The sequence below is a fragment of the Aphis gossypii genome, chromosome 3, assembly GCF_020184175.1.
Source record: "Aphis gossypii isolate Hap1 chromosome 3, ASM2018417v2, whole genome shotgun sequence".
NCBI lineage: Eukaryota > Metazoa > Arthropoda > Insecta > Hemiptera > Aphididae > Aphis > Aphis gossypii.
The window spans coordinates 38,913,925-38,931,928 of NC_065532.1; the positions used below are offsets into that span (position 1 = coordinate 38,913,925).

An 18,004-nucleotide genomic window follows, 5' to 3' on the forward strand; every position below is an offset into this window, starting at 1 on the left:
ATAAACCTTTTTTTTCGTGGGGAGGTGCAACGTGCTCTGATACTTATATTAAATATAAAATATATAAATTACATTCTGTAGCCGACAATAACCACAACGCTAGGGGGCATAACAAACATCCCCATAATTATGCTAAGGGCGAGTAGTTAAGCAAGTAATGATCGAGTATAGACCAACAATTTGGGACCTAAAATGAAAGGTAAAAGATAACTAATCAAAGGTATCATCACACGTATGCTTTCTACCCGCTAGAAATAATGGCTATATGATTGCTATTTGGTGAAATAAGTGGATGCGTAATTACCCACCCGGTAGAATATACTAGGTGCGTAATTACCCACCCGGTAGAATATTATAGATACATAATTGACGCACAACATCGTTCAGATAACGCAAAGCGTGGGAAGAAGCGGATGCAGGTGCAGATGACCATTAGGGACCAGAAGGTACCGCGGGAGTCCCTGTATGATATATAAGGGGGCCCAGATTAGGCACAATTCAGACGTGATCCACCAGAGTTAGCGCAAGCACCTTCACGTCACCCAGTTTAATATTTTATGTCTCCTGGACTTAGAATATTTTCACAAGTTCTATTAAATTAATTAATTGGACTTAGAATAATTTTAAATAAAAAACACTTAGAATAATTTCGAGAGTTCAATTATTTCACAAAACCTTTTCCAAATCGACATCATTCAACTGATTGTACGTGGCACGTTACAATAGGTATTAGGTAACAATGGTATCATTGTATACAAAAACCAATTCTGAACGGTTATAATTTGTCAGCCTAGGATATATATTTTAAATTGGGTGGTGAAAAAGGTGCACCATGAATCATGATTTATGTTTTAATGACCAGAATATCCCAAAATTAAATCTTGTACAAAAAATGCAAATTAAAACAACTAGTGTATGTTTCAAGTTTCTGATTTCGTAAAAATTTAAACTAAAGATAATATTTTTTTTAATTGACTGATTGTTAATGAAATGTATGCATAAAAGCATAATAGCTTTTAGAATACTCAAAAAATTATGACATTGTGGCTGGTCAAATAAAAATTCGAATGTGCGAGGTTATGGTATTTATGACTCGATTATTATTTTCACCGTACTCAGCCAGTCCCGTATTTTGCTCATTATCAAGTGTAAAAACTGAATTATAAAAAATTAATAATAATTGATGTTATAACTGATGTGAGTATGAACGAAATCATAATCTTCTGCAGTTTTGTATTTGTCAACAATGGAAAACTCGTGTGATAACAAACACTTTAGGGGTTTGATATATTAGTTTCACTTATTACTTTTCCTAATACAAAATAAAATAAAATAGAGGACATAGGAGTCACTCTGTCTTGATCCTGAATTCACTACTGAGTTAATTTAACGAATATCTCCACAATGCTTACCACAAATTATAGTGCAAATAAATAGCTATAATTGAAAAAAGTATTACTTAAAAAATTATAATAAAATTATCTGGCATACCTACATTAAATTCTTTAAACATTTTTAATTTTTCAATAAGTGTACCATTTTTGTTATATCACAATTTTATAATTCGCAAATTTTAATTTAAATCCAGTGATTAGGTTTAATTTTTTTTTTTAAAAATTACCAATTTGGTTACAATACATAAATAATAACATAGGCAATAGAGTGTCTTTTGTATAATAATACATTAATATCGATATGTGCATTTACAATAAAATTTATTGAATAAATACATTAAGTAGACGCATCCGTATATGTATCCCACACAGAATTAAATTGAATCAATTTTTGATTTTTAGAAGAAAAAGAAGAATAAAAATAAAAATCAACAATTTCTGTTGTGTGCCTGTACCTATGTTGTACTCAGAGTCGTGCCGTGAAGGTCCTAAGGGGCATACGCCCCGGGCGCATGATTTAAACTGTTTAAAGGGGTGTCAAAAAAAATTTGTTAGAATATTAGGGGGGCGAATACTTATAATTTTACCCTGGTTGCTGAATCTTAACGGCACGGCTCTGGTTGTTCTTTCATAGAATACAACCAAATTATTATGAAATAATGCATTAAATATTATACTATTTTAGCACATTACAATATATTATTATCGTGCACTCATAACTAATAGGTACTATATTTCTAAATAAATTTATAACACATTTTATACAATTTTTATTTGACAAAGTACAATTTTTCTATACTATACTGTATTTATACTAATTACACACATAGGTATATTATAATAAACATTATTTTGTCCTCAATATTTTTAGTTTAAATTTCACAACTTATTTAGTATTTATGAATACATACAAACACATATTAACTATATGAAAAAAAATATTATAATTAATAGAAACATTTACTATTAGCTAATTAGCTAGGTATTAGAAAATTAATTTTAATAAAGAATAATCATTTACAGTATCGTCTTATATCATTCGATCATACTCTATCAGTATACAACCATATTTAGCTTCTAACCTAAGTACCTATATACATAATAAAAAATTAATAGTATTAAAATTTATGGATAATAAAACATGAATTAGTTTACATTTTAAGTCCTAAATCTTGAGGTAAACACTGGAATAAAATAAATGATAATCCATTGAATTATTTAAATTGTTTTTTAAAAATATTCGTTTAAAATTATTTTTTTCTATCAAATGCCAAGTTGATGGTTTTAACGTGATTATATAACTTAAAAGCATTAAGCACGATGTAGAGAAGATACATCGTGCTTATAAGATACGATTTCAATCAGTAGTTGATAAGAATAAAGATTTGATAAAATGATATTATTTTGATATTTAGGAGGGGATTGATATTGTTAAGCACATTATTAATTTTTTTAGTATTATACTCATTTCACATTTTTACCATACCACCGGTTATTTATTTTTATATAGTACCTAAGTACCTTTTTTTTATTGTTCACTATTAAATTGTCACCTATTCAATCTGTTATTATAATTTATTAATTTGTTATTAATTTTATTCGTTATTTTTCTATAGAAATGCAAATTTTTTAAAAATTTCGGTCAGCTTTAAGTGCCTATAATATATTACTAATGGAGGAGTATTCTGAAGAAATCTTCTGCTGTTCTCAGTGGATCAAAAACGGAAAATTTGAAAAAGTAATTCAATCTGGACGATTGTCCTGTAAACGGTACTCGTAACATTTAAATAAAATAATATTATTCATGTTATATTGTGTACATAGGTATGCATTCAATTACCGGACTACATGTTGTGTAAAAGTGTATCAATTTCATCAGAATTTGAAAGACTGTTGGATCGCCGTGTATATATACTCGGTGATACTTCCTATGGCAGGTGATCACTAATAATATTGCTGTTCACATTAATACTATAATAATGCTATTTACACTCTTGTAGTCAGTCTGAAGTGTTTAAACAGTTTTTTCTTATAATAATTTTTAGCTGTTGTGTTGATGAAACAGCTGCCCAACATATAGCTGCTGATTGTGTTGTTCATTTTGGACGGTCATGTCTGACACCAAATAGTCATCTTCCTGTCTATTACATTCTTCCTAAACAGCCGTTAGACTATATTCAATGTGCCGATTTGATAATCAAAACTTTTGAAACTGAAGAGGGACAGGTTTTGGTACTGTACGATGTAGCTTATCATCATATCCGTGGTAAATTTTTAATTAATATTATATTTTTTAATTTATTATAATGTTATAATTATTATTGTTTTATATTATAATGTTTTTTTTTTTATAATTATTCTAGATAATTTGGCCAAATCATTATCATCTACAAAGACGATAATATTATCTGACATAGATTTAAATGAACACAAAACAACTAGTTGTCCTGTATCTGATGACTATGAATATACAAGCATATTTGGAAGACGTTTTCCTAACTTAAATTATAAAAATATTGTTTACATAGTTAATGATAACTACATGAACAATGTCGATAGATTTATATTGGAAAAAAAAGGTGGAAACATTAGATTTTACTATGATAAAGACAATTTACAATTATTTTTTATGTATAAATTTGTTTTACAGAATGTCAAGTATATATCTATCAAAATAGTTGTAATGTATTAACACAACGAACCTTAACATCAGTGATAAAAAAAAAAAGTTTTATTAAAGAAAAGATAAAAGATTCTACTCATATTGGAATACTCATATGTAGTTTAAGCATTAAAAATTTACTTGAGCGTATCAATAGAGTTAAGTGTTTATGCAAACAGACAAACAAAAAATGTTATATTTTTTCTGTTGGACGTCCTAATGTTGCCAAATTAGCCAATTTTCCAGAAGTAATATATTTCATACTAATCACCCACTGAATGTAATGACTATTTATTTATATATTTGTTTAGATTGAAATATTTGTAAACATTACTTGTACAGAAGGAATCATAGAAAATCAAAAAGAATATATGCAACCAATTGTTAATATTGATGACATTGAATTGGCTTTGGGAACTGAAAACACTAGTGGTATTTATATAATGTTTTTATTTCTTATATCATATAGTAATATAGTAATTTATTTATTACAATTTGTTTTAATTTTAGATGTACCCGATATATCTTTAGTAACCAACAAATTAAGAAATGTTACAATGGCCAAAGAGGAAGTTGAGTCATCTTCTGCATTAAATGTCAGAAGAGATATGTCATTATCAATGGTAACTCAAAATAGAACATGGACAGGACTCAATCCACATGATACACGGCCACCAGTTATAATAGCTACTGAAGGAAGAAAAGGCACACCGAGCTCTGGATATATCACATCTGATTCAGAATACCGTAGCTAAAAAGAACTGTTTATAAATGTTTTGTCTAAAACATTAACATATTTCTATTTTAGTTAAGGAACATGGTGAAATAATATTGTTCAAATTATTGGTATAGGATTTGTTCTTTAAGTTATAATTATTAGTAATAAAGTAATAATAATTTCTTACTTTCAAATTAAATGTTTTGATATATTTTTTATTTATTTTATAAATAATTTATTAAATATATAAAAATACTGCCATTTTATTATAGTTGATATTTATGTAATTATAATACAGGGTGTCCCACGGAGATCTGACAAATGAAATAACTTTTGTTCTGATTAATATTTTTAAAAAATTTCTTTTAAGTATAATTCATAGACAATTGCACTACATTTTTAGTATACATTTTTTATTTTTTATTTTTTAATACTGAAAATAAAAAACTTAAAAATGGATAAAAAATTTTTCCAGAATATTCAAAATAGCCAATTTGTAAATCTGATTTTCAGAAAAATTTATATGGTAAAAACATTTATTTAAGTCAAGTTGCTGATTTTTTACAATTTTTTTAAATATCAATATTCTTGTTAAGTAACATACGCGGGCGCCTATGGGTATCATTGTATTGTTATTTCATTTGTCAGATCTCCGTGGGACACCCTGTATACTGAAGTCAAAGTATCTTCTAGTCATTAAAAAGAATAATGTTTTAATTCTTTACTTGTACATCAATGGCATTTTTAATTGTGTATGAAATGTAGAAATTATTACTGTCTTCTTTAATTTTTATTAAAATTGATTTTACAATCAAGATTTGAAAGTTTATGAATACAACTTTAATAGTTGTCAAGTTTTGTTTTTTTCAAAACATGATACTCTTTTGTTTATAAAAACCCAATTCAATTATTAAATAAGATGATACTGAATAACTTATCATATTTTACCAGATGACCACATGATACATTTTATTTTTTTCAAATAAGAACAATATTACCTACACAGACGTTTGTTCTACACCTAACACTATTTTTCAATATTTAAGTATTTTTCTTTCAGTAACCTCTCAATACATATTTGAAATAGAATATGTTCATATTCACACTATTTGGTGACTTAATGTATTGCTATTGTATTTTATGTAGTATTTTTAGCGAAGTTTTAATTTACCTACCGAATTAAGAAAATAATAATTTTATAATAGAACATAAACAATCCACATTATAAAATTGTTGAATCTACCTACTCTAATGCATTGTTTAAAATTGTTTTTCATGTTCAATAATACATTATTGAATTCAAATTTAACACATCCATTAATCAAATACATAAAATATATTCACTGTATGCTTACTCAATGACGAGATTCACTCTAATCTTACTGTAAACCAAGCGTGATCCTTGGTTTAAATAAAATTAGTCCTTCTTAGTTGCTTTTTAGAACCTTCTAGAGAAGTCTACTATCGAGAAAAATTAAAGTATAAAAATATCCTACATTCCTACTAAGTACAAAACAAAAATGCCCTGTACACATTAACAATAATTATTAGCAAACTAGTTAAGGTGTTCAAAAAATGTTTTAAAAAAATTAAATTTTTAACTACTTAATGCTCGATTTGCACATTATATTCATAAAAGTTTTAAAACTAAATGTATATTTGTTATCAATTTGAATGGTAATGAAATTAATTTTATAGATAAAACACTTGTGATCGGCAAAAGAAATTTTAAAATTATAATTTTACAGTTAGGTAGGTACTTACTCAATGAAATATAATTAGTTCCTTCTACCTTTATACCAAATTAAATAGCTACTAGTTAGTTACGTTCTTAATGCTTTGCACGTCAAACTAATATAATCAATCGTACTTAAATATTAATAAAGTATAAGCACAAAACTATAGGAGGAACGAACTCATTGTTACCATTAAATATAAAATTATAAAATATAATAGAAGATAAAGTAATAAATAAGGAAAAAGGTATAACTAAAGATAGGTAGGTATCTATTTTTCAAAGCATATTGATTATGGAATAGACTATTCTATATTGTAATCAATGATATCTAGGTAGTATTGTATGCATATAGGTATCATGAAATCGATGAAATCTATGTACGTACCTACTACACATTTAATACGTTATTGTACCTACTACATAATATAATACGGATAATAATAACAGTATTAATTGAATAAGTTACAGAATAACTGCAAATGAAACGACAGTTCGATTGCCGAGAGCTACAATACCTGCAGCAATGACCTATTTTAAGTATTTTTTCACTTTCAAACATTTATACGATATCTATATCTAGTCAAATAATAGTTAGGTACCTACATCATGGTGTATCAGCAAGTAGGCACGAGATTTTTAAAATACCTGCCAATAACAATATGTACAGTACCTAATTAGTACTTTTTTAAATACCTAATCATTATTTAACTTGAGTAATAATTATTAATTAATAAACACTTATAAACATTTAAACTATAATAATAAATTAGTATAGTAACATTGGTAAATTTATGAAATTGTCAAAATCCATGAACTTATAAAATTACTTTAAAGTCGCCATAAAACTATAAGTATTGTTATTAACCTATGTTAGTATGTGACTATCAAACATTTAAGGATAGAAAGGGGCAAGGGCACTTGCAAGCGAGGGCCAGTGGATGTCAATATATACCGAATATACGTTTACTTTGAAAAATAAAAATGTTTACACTTTATATCAAGTGACTTTTAACATATAAGTTACAACACATTTTGAAAACAAACATTTTAAAATAAACGCGGGTACCAGGTAGGTACTAAATGTTAGGCAACTGTCCCAATATCCATTATCAAAAAAATATTTATTTCCACTATTCCATTAAAAGTAAAAAATGTTCGATTTTAGTTTTCATCAAATACATGTGTGAGTGTGTGATAAATAATTTCTATAATATTGTTACAAAGATTATATAAAAAAAAAAAAAAAAACAATTAAACTGAAGTTTTTAGACCCAGAAGATGTTTTTGATTGCTTTGTAAAAGTTAAAAATTATGATAGCATTACCACTTAGGTACTATAGGGTGAATAGTAGGTTTGCTACTAATTACTACCTATTCTATAGATATGTAGAGTACTCGATAGTCGATAGTTATATATTTTGGAAGACATTAGACAGGTATTTATTTATTTAATAAATCTTGTAATAGGTTGATGTTATAATTTATATTTTATAGTATTTATACTAAAATGTTTAATTCAATTGATAACAATACAGAAAGGGAACAATAATTTTGGCTTGATAATTAAAATTTCAAACTAAAAAGTATAGGTATATGAAGTATAACTTTATAACATACCTATATATGTATATATATATATAGGTATGTATACTTACCTATAACAGAAATATTTTACTATAGTAGGTAGTCACTCTCCAGTATAAATATACTTATAAAATAATTGAAGTTATCTTTACTATTTACTCAAATTAAAAAAACGCTATTGTACCGGTATCTTTTTAGACATACCTACCTACTTCATGTTTTCAACAGTTTGACTTGAAGGCTTTTTTTTAAACTCCAGAAACTTCTATTCCCAACACTTTTCTTTTAATTAAACCATTATATATATAATATATATATCTTACAGAACAACACATCCAAGTACGATTTATAGATCATCAACATCAAATATAGCTATAATTAATGCAAGAGTACCTATTTCAAGATGGTATCTTGTAATATTTATGTTTCTGATCAGTCCGCAACACAAAATAGTCTTGTTGTCGACCATGCTGATAATAAATTCACTTAGCTATACACAATATGATCTAACAATTGCTTCAAGAAATATACAATCCCATCTTAATCTACTCTCTGGATGGTATGAGAAAAGGTACATCAAATTAAACCACAACAAATCTATATTACTTTCACTCTAAAACATAATGGTCTCTAGCGATAATATTAAATATTTAGGTGTTAAATGCTTGATTAAATCGTACATAATTTTATACCTTTTATGTCCAAGTATAGGTACTTGATAATTAGTATTGAACATTATAAAGCCAATATGTCAATTAAATATTTTAATCTGATACTTATAATAATTAAAATGTAACCTTTCTGATATAAATATTAATTTATTTTAAGTATACACAGTGTACTTGCATATTAAATTCTCAAGTCTTAAACTTAATGTTTCACAATTTTACTAAAATAAAATGGAAAATAATTTTGTTAATATGACATAGTCGTTAGCAACTAAAGTAAAAAAAAATACAACATTTCACTATTTATCTCAATATATTGGCTTTATAATAGGTACTCTGTTTCTGTACAGACTGTTTACTACAATTCTATTTTCTCTACATTACTTTGTACACTTGTACGTAAGTAAGTATATACCTACAAAATTGAAGTGGAAGTATTATTCACGCAGTCCCCACTGAAGTTGCGATAACACAAAAAAAAGTTACATAGGTACCTACAAATAAAAGTACAGACTACCGTGATTTAAATTTTGGATTATATAAGTGTTTACTATATACTATCTACTTAAGATGTTATTAAACACTTTGTCTTTAGTGAAAACAGAAATTGTTTGCTACAACTGCGTGACTACATGTAAGTAGTGGAGAAATGTGAAGTATAGGTAGGTACGTTCTATATGCAGCATTACCTATACCAAGTAAAAAACAAAAAATACAGATATAGTTATATTGGACATGATAATATTATACTCATGTCAATAGTTACTTATTATTTACAATAAATTTAAATTTAAAACAATAAATCATTCATAATATATTATATAGTAATTACTAATTATTATAATACCTATACAGTATAGGTACATATGGTAATTTCCCCAAATTTACTCGCTCTCGTCTTTTCATTTAATGATATAATTATTTATACATTCAAATTGTAATTTTTCTTTTTTAATACGATATTTTAAATTTCATTAGTTTTTCTGCACTACTTTGGGAGTATCATGTGGTGTTGTGTTGATTACTAAATGTTTTTCAAATGAGGACTTATTTTACTATAAATTTTTGGATAATTAATTATGTTTATGAATACCTGATTCAAAACTTGAACTAGTAATTTTTCAGTTATTAAAATGATTATATTAAAAATAATTGTGCTTAAAATGGTTTTACATTACTATTTTAAATATAAAATAGATGTATGTTAATATAAGATTTAGTTTATTATTATTATTTTATTAAAGCAAATTATATTATATTTTACAAATATACAATTTCATTATCTACCTTTTGTAAGTTATATGCTTATAGAGAAGGTAAAGAGTAAAAAGTTTTTAGGAAAACAAAATAACTACAATAAAAACTAAGTAATACTCAAAAATACAAATAACTAGGTATTCAACAATATTGTTTCTTCAGTAGGTATCGAACTCTTTGGCCAGATTTAGGAAAATTGCAATTATATTTACCTATTTATTATCAAGAGCGTTATTTATAAAGTTTATTGCACTGTACATAAATTTTTTATATAGATAACAAAAAATTTTAAATTATCATAACCTCTATATCTCTATCTCTATATCTCGTGGTCCTAAAAATTATCCTTAGTATATATACAAAGTTAAATAATTCAAAAACTATTCGTTTGAATTTTGATGTTAATATCTTAAGATTGTCAAAATAGGAGTACCTATATTACAATAAAAAAGGGGGCTATAATTTAAAAAAATTTAAGTGTTTGTATGTGTACAGTAACAGGGTACTCCTTAAGTAGTACAAAACTCTAGAGAATTTTAAAATAGGGTCTTGGGTCTTTATAATAATAAAATTCCAAAAATTAGATTTTAAATAACTGCATTATTAAAGAAGTGCAAGGGAGACCATACTTGGTGGATAACTAAATATTATATACACCTTTGTATGTATTGTCGTGAACCATGGTGCATGTAATTTAATTTATATTACATAATGTTATACTTATAATTTTGTTTACTCGTTGTCACGTTGTCAGTACGAGTATCTACATCACTAATAAATTGTAAACATGTGCATTGACCGGTTCAGTTGATTTTATTAAGTAAACTAGTTCATAATATTATGTTTGTCGGTAGAAAAATAATTAATAATGATAATCAATGATAATATATTGTTAGGTATATAAATAAGGTATTTAATCTCATTACATAATATATAGGTAGGTACGAGTATACATGAAACTATGTCGTGTTTACTACCTATTATAGGTACTACTACGCATGTATTAAAATTTCGATTAAATTAATAATATTATACATTTATACATATACCTATACTGACTTTATTATTATTACCTATTTATTTAACAAATAGTACTTATTTGTGTTATAGAATAACAAAATATGCATATCTGTATATTATTAATATTTAGTATAGTGTTTATTTAGAACATTTGATTAATTTTTTTTTATTTAACACTCTTAAATTTCAATGTTGAAAAAAATGAAATTATAGGAATTATAGGAATTACCCTGAACTTATTGAAAAAAATTCTTATAAGTTGACTCATTCACACATTACAAATCACAAAATATGAGTTAATTATATAAGATTTTAAAATTTAATTTATAAATCATAAATTAAATATGTGAGATGTGATTATAAAATTGGCATTCTTATAAGTGATATAATAATATATTGTGAATAACATCATACGCATTAAACAATAAATGCTATCATCATAAAAAATATGAAAACAATATTTTATAAAATTAGAACTGACCTCACCATCTACACCATTGTTTTTAACTTTCAAATAATAGATCACAATAACTACATATTCGGTTGTACATTTGTTTATATCAGTGGCGCAACTAGAAAAAAAATGTCGGGGGAAGGGGGTTACATTATTACAATATATACATCTTCAGTAATACCGATGGTATTATATAAGTTATTATACTAGACTTAGGAGAAATTTCGTGGGGGGTTACAACTTATAACCCCTTAACCCTCCCTGGTTGCGCCATTGGTTTATATATATATATATATATGTATACATATTATGTATATATTGACGATAAATTGCAATTTACGTAACAAAAAGTAGTAAAAAGCATGAAGCTGTTATTTTGTTGTAATTCAAAAATAAATTAAAGTTAGGTAAATAAAAATATAGTCTGCAGATCAAGTTTCTTTATCATCAAATACTTAAAACAGCAACTTTTAGACATTTAAAAATATTTTATCTCTTTTTGTGTTATTGATAGACATTTAATTGTAATTGTGATCATTGCCCATTTGTAAATGTATATGATAACGTTTTTGTCTATGATTAAAAGAAAAGTTTGGTACCAACAAATCTAAATGAAAACATTTCAAATTTTGATTACATTACATACGTTTAAGTCATCGTTTCTCAACTTTTTTAGTGTCGCGACTCCCAAAATAGGTATAAATTATGGTCAATCACTTCGCGACCACCTCCATCTTTATTAAGTAAAAATTTGAACAGTAAAGAGATTCTATCATACCTATTAACCAAACGAAATTTAACATTTTAAATGTCAATTTATAAATACCATATCTATATTAACTTGTGTTTATCAATTTTGAACATTATGTCTCGAGTCGTTAGAAATTCCCATTAGTGGAAAAGTGACCGTTTTATTGACGAGATATCTACATTTAATCGACTGCTTATTATGGTTATTATTAATTTCATTTTTGTGTTATTTATGTTAAATAAAAAGTTTTAAATATTTAAATAAAAAGGTATATTTTATAAATCAGCATTTTATTATTTTTGACCTACGCGACCCCTATTCAAGGTGCCGCGACCCCCTGGTTAAGTATATCATCATCTATGATCTTAATTAAACAAATATTGTCTAATACAAAATAAAAATAACATTGTATGGACCTCCTTTCAGGATAGGTGTTTCTGTAGGTTCTGCTACTTCCGTTATGTTACGTCATGATAGTTGTTCGAAAAAATACTTATAAAGTAACATATTATTATTTATGTATACGAACTACGAACGCGACATTGTATTCATTCCTAAATCTATTCAGGAACAACAATAATAAAATTTTTTATTGCAGATAGAAATGTAGAATATACAAAACATGCATTCTATATTTGTACATATTATGTCACTATTATTTTGTAGTATCTACCTATATACTGCAATACTCTACAATACTTAAACATCAAAGTGGTGCGTTTATATATTACATAAATTTATTATAAGATTGTTTATTTTATAAAAATGAATAATATTACTTAATCGTTCAATATTCTTCAAAAGAATAACTATAATACTTTGATCTCGTCATAATATTATGATAATATGTTGTTTAAATAACTAAAGATTCAGAGTCCATGTTAAGCTTTATATTAATTGTATATACGACCGATTTCTGGTGATGATACATAATAATATTTGTGAGAGATCATAGTCAATGCAATTTATGACTTCATTTTGATAAATGCCAACTGAAGAAAATTTTTTTCATTGTGTTTGAAATTTATAATTCTTTTCATTACATCAATAATAATAAATAATATAATAATATAATAAATATTAAGTATACTATTTTTTTGATTAGGTATAATAAAATAATTTTTGAATTTTAATATTCCATCAAATAAAGTATAGTTGTACCACTTCGACAAAAAAAAAAAACAAACAAAAAACATTATTAAATTTTTTAAAACATAATATGATAAAATATTATATGCATAATAATCTATCTAAACTCAATAGTTATTTTACTATTTAATGTCAAATTATTAATAAATATTATTACAATAAAATAAATCAATAACGCTATTAATTTTATTAAATTCTATATATTACAAATTAATTTTATTTAAAAAATTGAATAAGCATTGTAAGTAATTATTATATATTATGTGAAATAAGATACTTATCGGCTATCTATCAGGTGAATATTTTTATTAGAAAACTATTTTCATCTCATTTACTATTCCTATCTCATGTACTATTTTTTTTACTAAAATCCTCATAAGTTTTGTAAATTTATCTTATTTTATTACATATTACCTATTAATATTATTTTCATTACAGTTATAGATATGGACTGCATCAGCATATGGAGTAAATCGTCATTTTAATGATTGCTGAACCTAATGATCCTTTTTGAAAACCAATGATAAATTATTGCATACAAAAAATGATTCTGAGTGGAAATGGTCTGTCAGTTCATATTTCAAAGGATATTTATTTTATTATAGTATATTTATATAGGTAGCTCTTATCTAAACTTATAAACTTTTTATAACATATAATTTATGTATTATGTGATATTTATAAATTATATGTTATATATAATATATATATATATTATATATATTTATATACGTCGAGGATTTTATACAAATATTTCATATTAGCGAATTAAAAATATAGATTACTAAAAAACAACAAGATAATTAGCTTATAGAGGTTTCACCAACAAAAATAAGCAAAATGTATTCAAATTTTACAAAATATAAATTTCGTATAGGTACCTATTGTTAACGTTGCATGGACGCATAGTATGCATTGTTGAAATAATGAGTGTTTGCTGTATAGCTATACTCGTATTATATATTCACAATAACATATTAATATACGAACACGGTATTATTATATAATATTATATACTTGCAGGCTGCAGCTCGGACAATAGTTAATAATGTGACGATTGCCTAGCTTGCTGTGTTTAATAATTAGTATTTTCACGGATACCAAAAATATAATAATAATATATATTATATATACCAACCGTTTATTATTAGGTATAGAACGTCTTATTACCTACATATTATTATTATTATTATTATAAGTACCTACTATTATATTATGTCTCACATTACCGCGTCAGCTATAGCAATTTCTCTGTCTATGTCTCTTTCTCCGCGGGTGGCGGCGACAGCGTGCAGCCAGACACCAAAGTCCGGTATATATACTCCACGCATGATCGAGACTGTGAAATTATTACATATTATTTTTATGATTACGCATTACGCGACGATATAAGATATACAGTGTGCTTTTTATTATTATTATTTTTATAATTTACTACGTATATACTGGCTCTACTTACCGGGCATGATTGTTTGTAAACACACACCCGTCGAATACCAAACCACCTTGGCCTACAGACCTAGTATAAGTCGTACATCAAGCCATAAACACAATAATATGTGCATTGGACCGCAGACGCCATTGGTTTATAAAATGTCTTTAATGTACGCCTCTGCAGATTACATATATAAAAGCGTATTACAATAAAAACAAATTTCATATTTAGTAAAATATAAAGAGCCAAGGAGGAGGGGGTATGTATTTAATAGATCAGCTATATTATCTGCGATATATAGGAAGAAAACCAAAGAACGATCATGACTACATTGTTTAGTGTTTAAACTTTTTCAGGTATATCACTATATTAGTTACTTATAAATATACAATGAAAAGTTAATATCATAAATTATGATTTTTATGATTATAATAACATAGTTTATACGATTTATGCAAGGCTATGAGAAGGAGTCAGTAATAAACTTACTAAAATACACCTTTGAGTTTTGGCCACTACTGAAGTACAGGAAAATATATATTTCATGGCATTTACAACTTGCATAGAGTAGTGTGACGTATTATAGTTATAAGAATTGTTAATAATAATGACTGCCTGTATGTTGTATTGTTGTAGTACCTGGTATCTAGCAAAAGTTTAATTTATTTAAATTTCAACAATATATATAAATAAGAAAAGACGGATAACTCACCTTTCTGCCTTGCAATAAGTTTCGAGAATATCAAATTCATTATTTAGTAGGTTATTTACTGTAAATGGATACATTAATATTTGAATTAAAATATCCAATATGATAAATTAATTGAAACAATAATACTCTCTAAATATGTTTACTTGAAACGTATTTTTAACTTAGATCTTCTAAATTGGTGAGTATAATTAGTTAAATAGATTACGATTTACAAAATTAGTTTAACATTTTTTTGATTAAAATACCTATAAAAATAAGTAAATTATTACAAACCAGTAACAACATAGGGACCAATAAGCGTCGCTCAGGCAAATAGGTATAGTATATATTGATAGTTTTGATGAACGATTAATAATTAAGAAATTTCGTATCAATAGAAATATGAATAATATCATAAGAAAATAAATGGTTTAATAGTAATTTTTCAATTTCTATCAGGTATTATGTAAAAGTATATGAATATCTATAAAAGTGCATCAATTGCATTAAATAACATGTAAAATAAAATAATATATAAACAAAATGTATTTGTTGGTACACGCCACAGTTATGAACCTTGGTCATCACTCAGGTTAAATTATTAAAAGTTAAAATAATAACCTACTCAATTATAAAGCTTGCAGTAAAAATAATAGATAAATTATTCTCTTATTATATATGTCATACACAAATATTATATTTATTTAAATAAATTAAATAAACGTAAAGCATATTTTTAATTATCTACAAGAATTAAATATGAAATAGAAACCACCATAGTTCACTATTAAATATTAATATGTTATTATTATGTTACTATAATATTAAGATTATGCAATACTCTTTTATAGGTATATTTAAATATTAAGTGAGCCAATACCCACACAGTCATACATAAATCAAAAGATCGCTGTAGTGGATTATCAAAAATATTTTCATTAAAATAGAAGTATTATATTTATTAAAATAAACTTGTAAGATCACTTAAACACGAAAAACAAGCATGACATAATTACATTTACATAGGTACATAATTACATAGGTCCTAGCGATGGTGCCAGGATTTTTTCTTAGGTGGGCCAATAGGAAGACTGCATACATATAATATTATGGTAGATATGGTACATAGTAGCTAGCACGTAGAATTTTTAAAGACAGGTGTTTTGATTTAATATTTAAATACAATTTAGGGAAAGGGCTGTTCACATATTCATCATGAAGTCATATAATATACTCTCACATTAATAAATTATAAAAAAACGTTTAACTTTTGAACATTTTTTTAAAGTTTAAGCAAAATATAACATACATACTAACCTTACCTGAAGTATTTTAAGCATATAATATATTTTTGGATTATGTATTTATATCACCGAAGGGAGGGGCATTTTAACACCTAAAACATCCCCTCTGGCTATGCGCATGACAGTGACGCAACCAGGAAGTAATCTAGACTCCTCCCCCCCCTATGGCCTAATATAGATAAGTTTACTTAAAGTATACCTGTACATAAAAAAAAATGTTTATTTAATCTAGAATAAATAATGTTCTAAGGTCTTTAAACCTCCTCCCTCATTAAAAAAATTCTAATTTAATTTTTACCACACTATACTTTAACATTTGAACTCAAACATATATTGTAGGTATATTGTGTATATTGTATATATAATAGTTTATATGTATATTGTATATTATATTATATATTCATATATACTATGTATATTCAAAAATTTAAGGTTCGCAATTAGGTGTGGCAGTAGTTTTTAAGGTGCAGGGCCAATGGCTTACACAAACTCGTTTTACTTGCCATCACTGCAGAGTGCAGATAGATGATTTATGAATACAAGAAAGGAGTCAAAAAGGTTACTATGTACGGAAGTCCAAAACTGATCAATTTTGGAGACGTTTTCTAGAATCATTGTGAGCGACTGCCTTCTGCAGGTTTGAATGTTTTTATTCAATGTTATTTAAACAATATATTTCTTTAACAAAGATAGATAGTTACTATTTGTTTTAAGTGATTTAAAACACAAATATATCAAATAGATTTAAATTTTCAACATATACATCAGCATGTTTGATAAATAGTGTCCCACAATAGTTCTATATATAGCCAAGGCCCAAGGCACCTTACAAACATTTACACTATAGACTATAAAGCTATGAAGTATTTAATGTGGGATCTGGGAGGTGATGGCCAGTACCTAGGAACCGTTAATATAACAATAACAGAAATCATATTATATGACTATGACACATATAGGTATACGATATTCAAGATTACGGAAATAACTTAATAATATTTAAAGTTTATGTCCAACCTAAAAAATGAAAAATATACGCTTTTTATATTATTGTCACTTACCTATTTATATAGTTTTCATGACCGGACTTTTTAATTATACGTAAAATACTTTTTTCCACTACGTAAGTTCAAATTTTTAATTTCTTCTTTCTTTTCCCGATTCGACGACCCCACCGGC

General features: G+C 26.0%; 1 protein-coding gene and 1 long non-coding RNA gene across 2 annotated transcripts; one reads left to right on the forward strand and one right to left on the reverse strand.

Annotated features, from left to right (window-relative positions):
- The first annotated feature begins 2,830 nt into the window (after positions 1–2,830).
- On the forward strand, positions 2,831–5,591 carry LOC114121531 (2-(3-amino-3-carboxypropyl)histidine synthase subunit 2). Its single transcript, XM_027983923.2, has 7 exons — positions 2,831–3,132; positions 3,219–3,331; positions 3,440–3,660; positions 3,758–3,973; positions 4,045–4,304; positions 4,368–4,488; positions 4,567–5,591. The coding sequence occupies exons 1-7, from the start codon at positions 3,067–3,069 to the stop codon at positions 4,809–4,811; spliced, it is 1,242 nt and encodes a 413-aa protein (XP_027839724.1). The 5' UTR covers positions 2,831–3,066; the 3' UTR covers positions 4,812–5,591.
- Positions 5,592–14,112: 8,521 nt separating this feature from the next.
- LOC114121528 (uncharacterized) lies at positions 14,113–18,000 on the reverse strand. Its single transcript, XR_003592202.2, has 5 exons — positions 17,887–18,000; positions 15,543–15,600; positions 15,320–15,476; positions 14,855–15,007; positions 14,113–14,734 (listed from the first exon to the last, which is right to left on the reverse strand). It is a non-coding gene; the product is annotated as an uncharacterized LOC114121528 (long non-coding RNA).
- Between the last annotated feature and the right edge of the window lie 4 nt (positions 18,001–18,004).

Coding starts and splice junctions, on each gene's coding strand:
- LOC114121531 (XM_027983923.2), top strand. CDS start 3,067: ATGGAGGAGTATTCTGAAGAAATCTTCTGCTGTTCTCAGTGGATCAAA. Junction 3,332..3,439: donor GGTGATACTTCCTATGGCAG/GTGATCACTAAT, acceptor AATAATTTTTAG/CTGTTGTGTTGATGAAACAG. Junction 4,305..4,367: donor AATTAGCCAATTTTCCAGAA/GTAATATATTTC, acceptor ATATTTGTTTAG/ATTGAAATATTTGTAAACAT.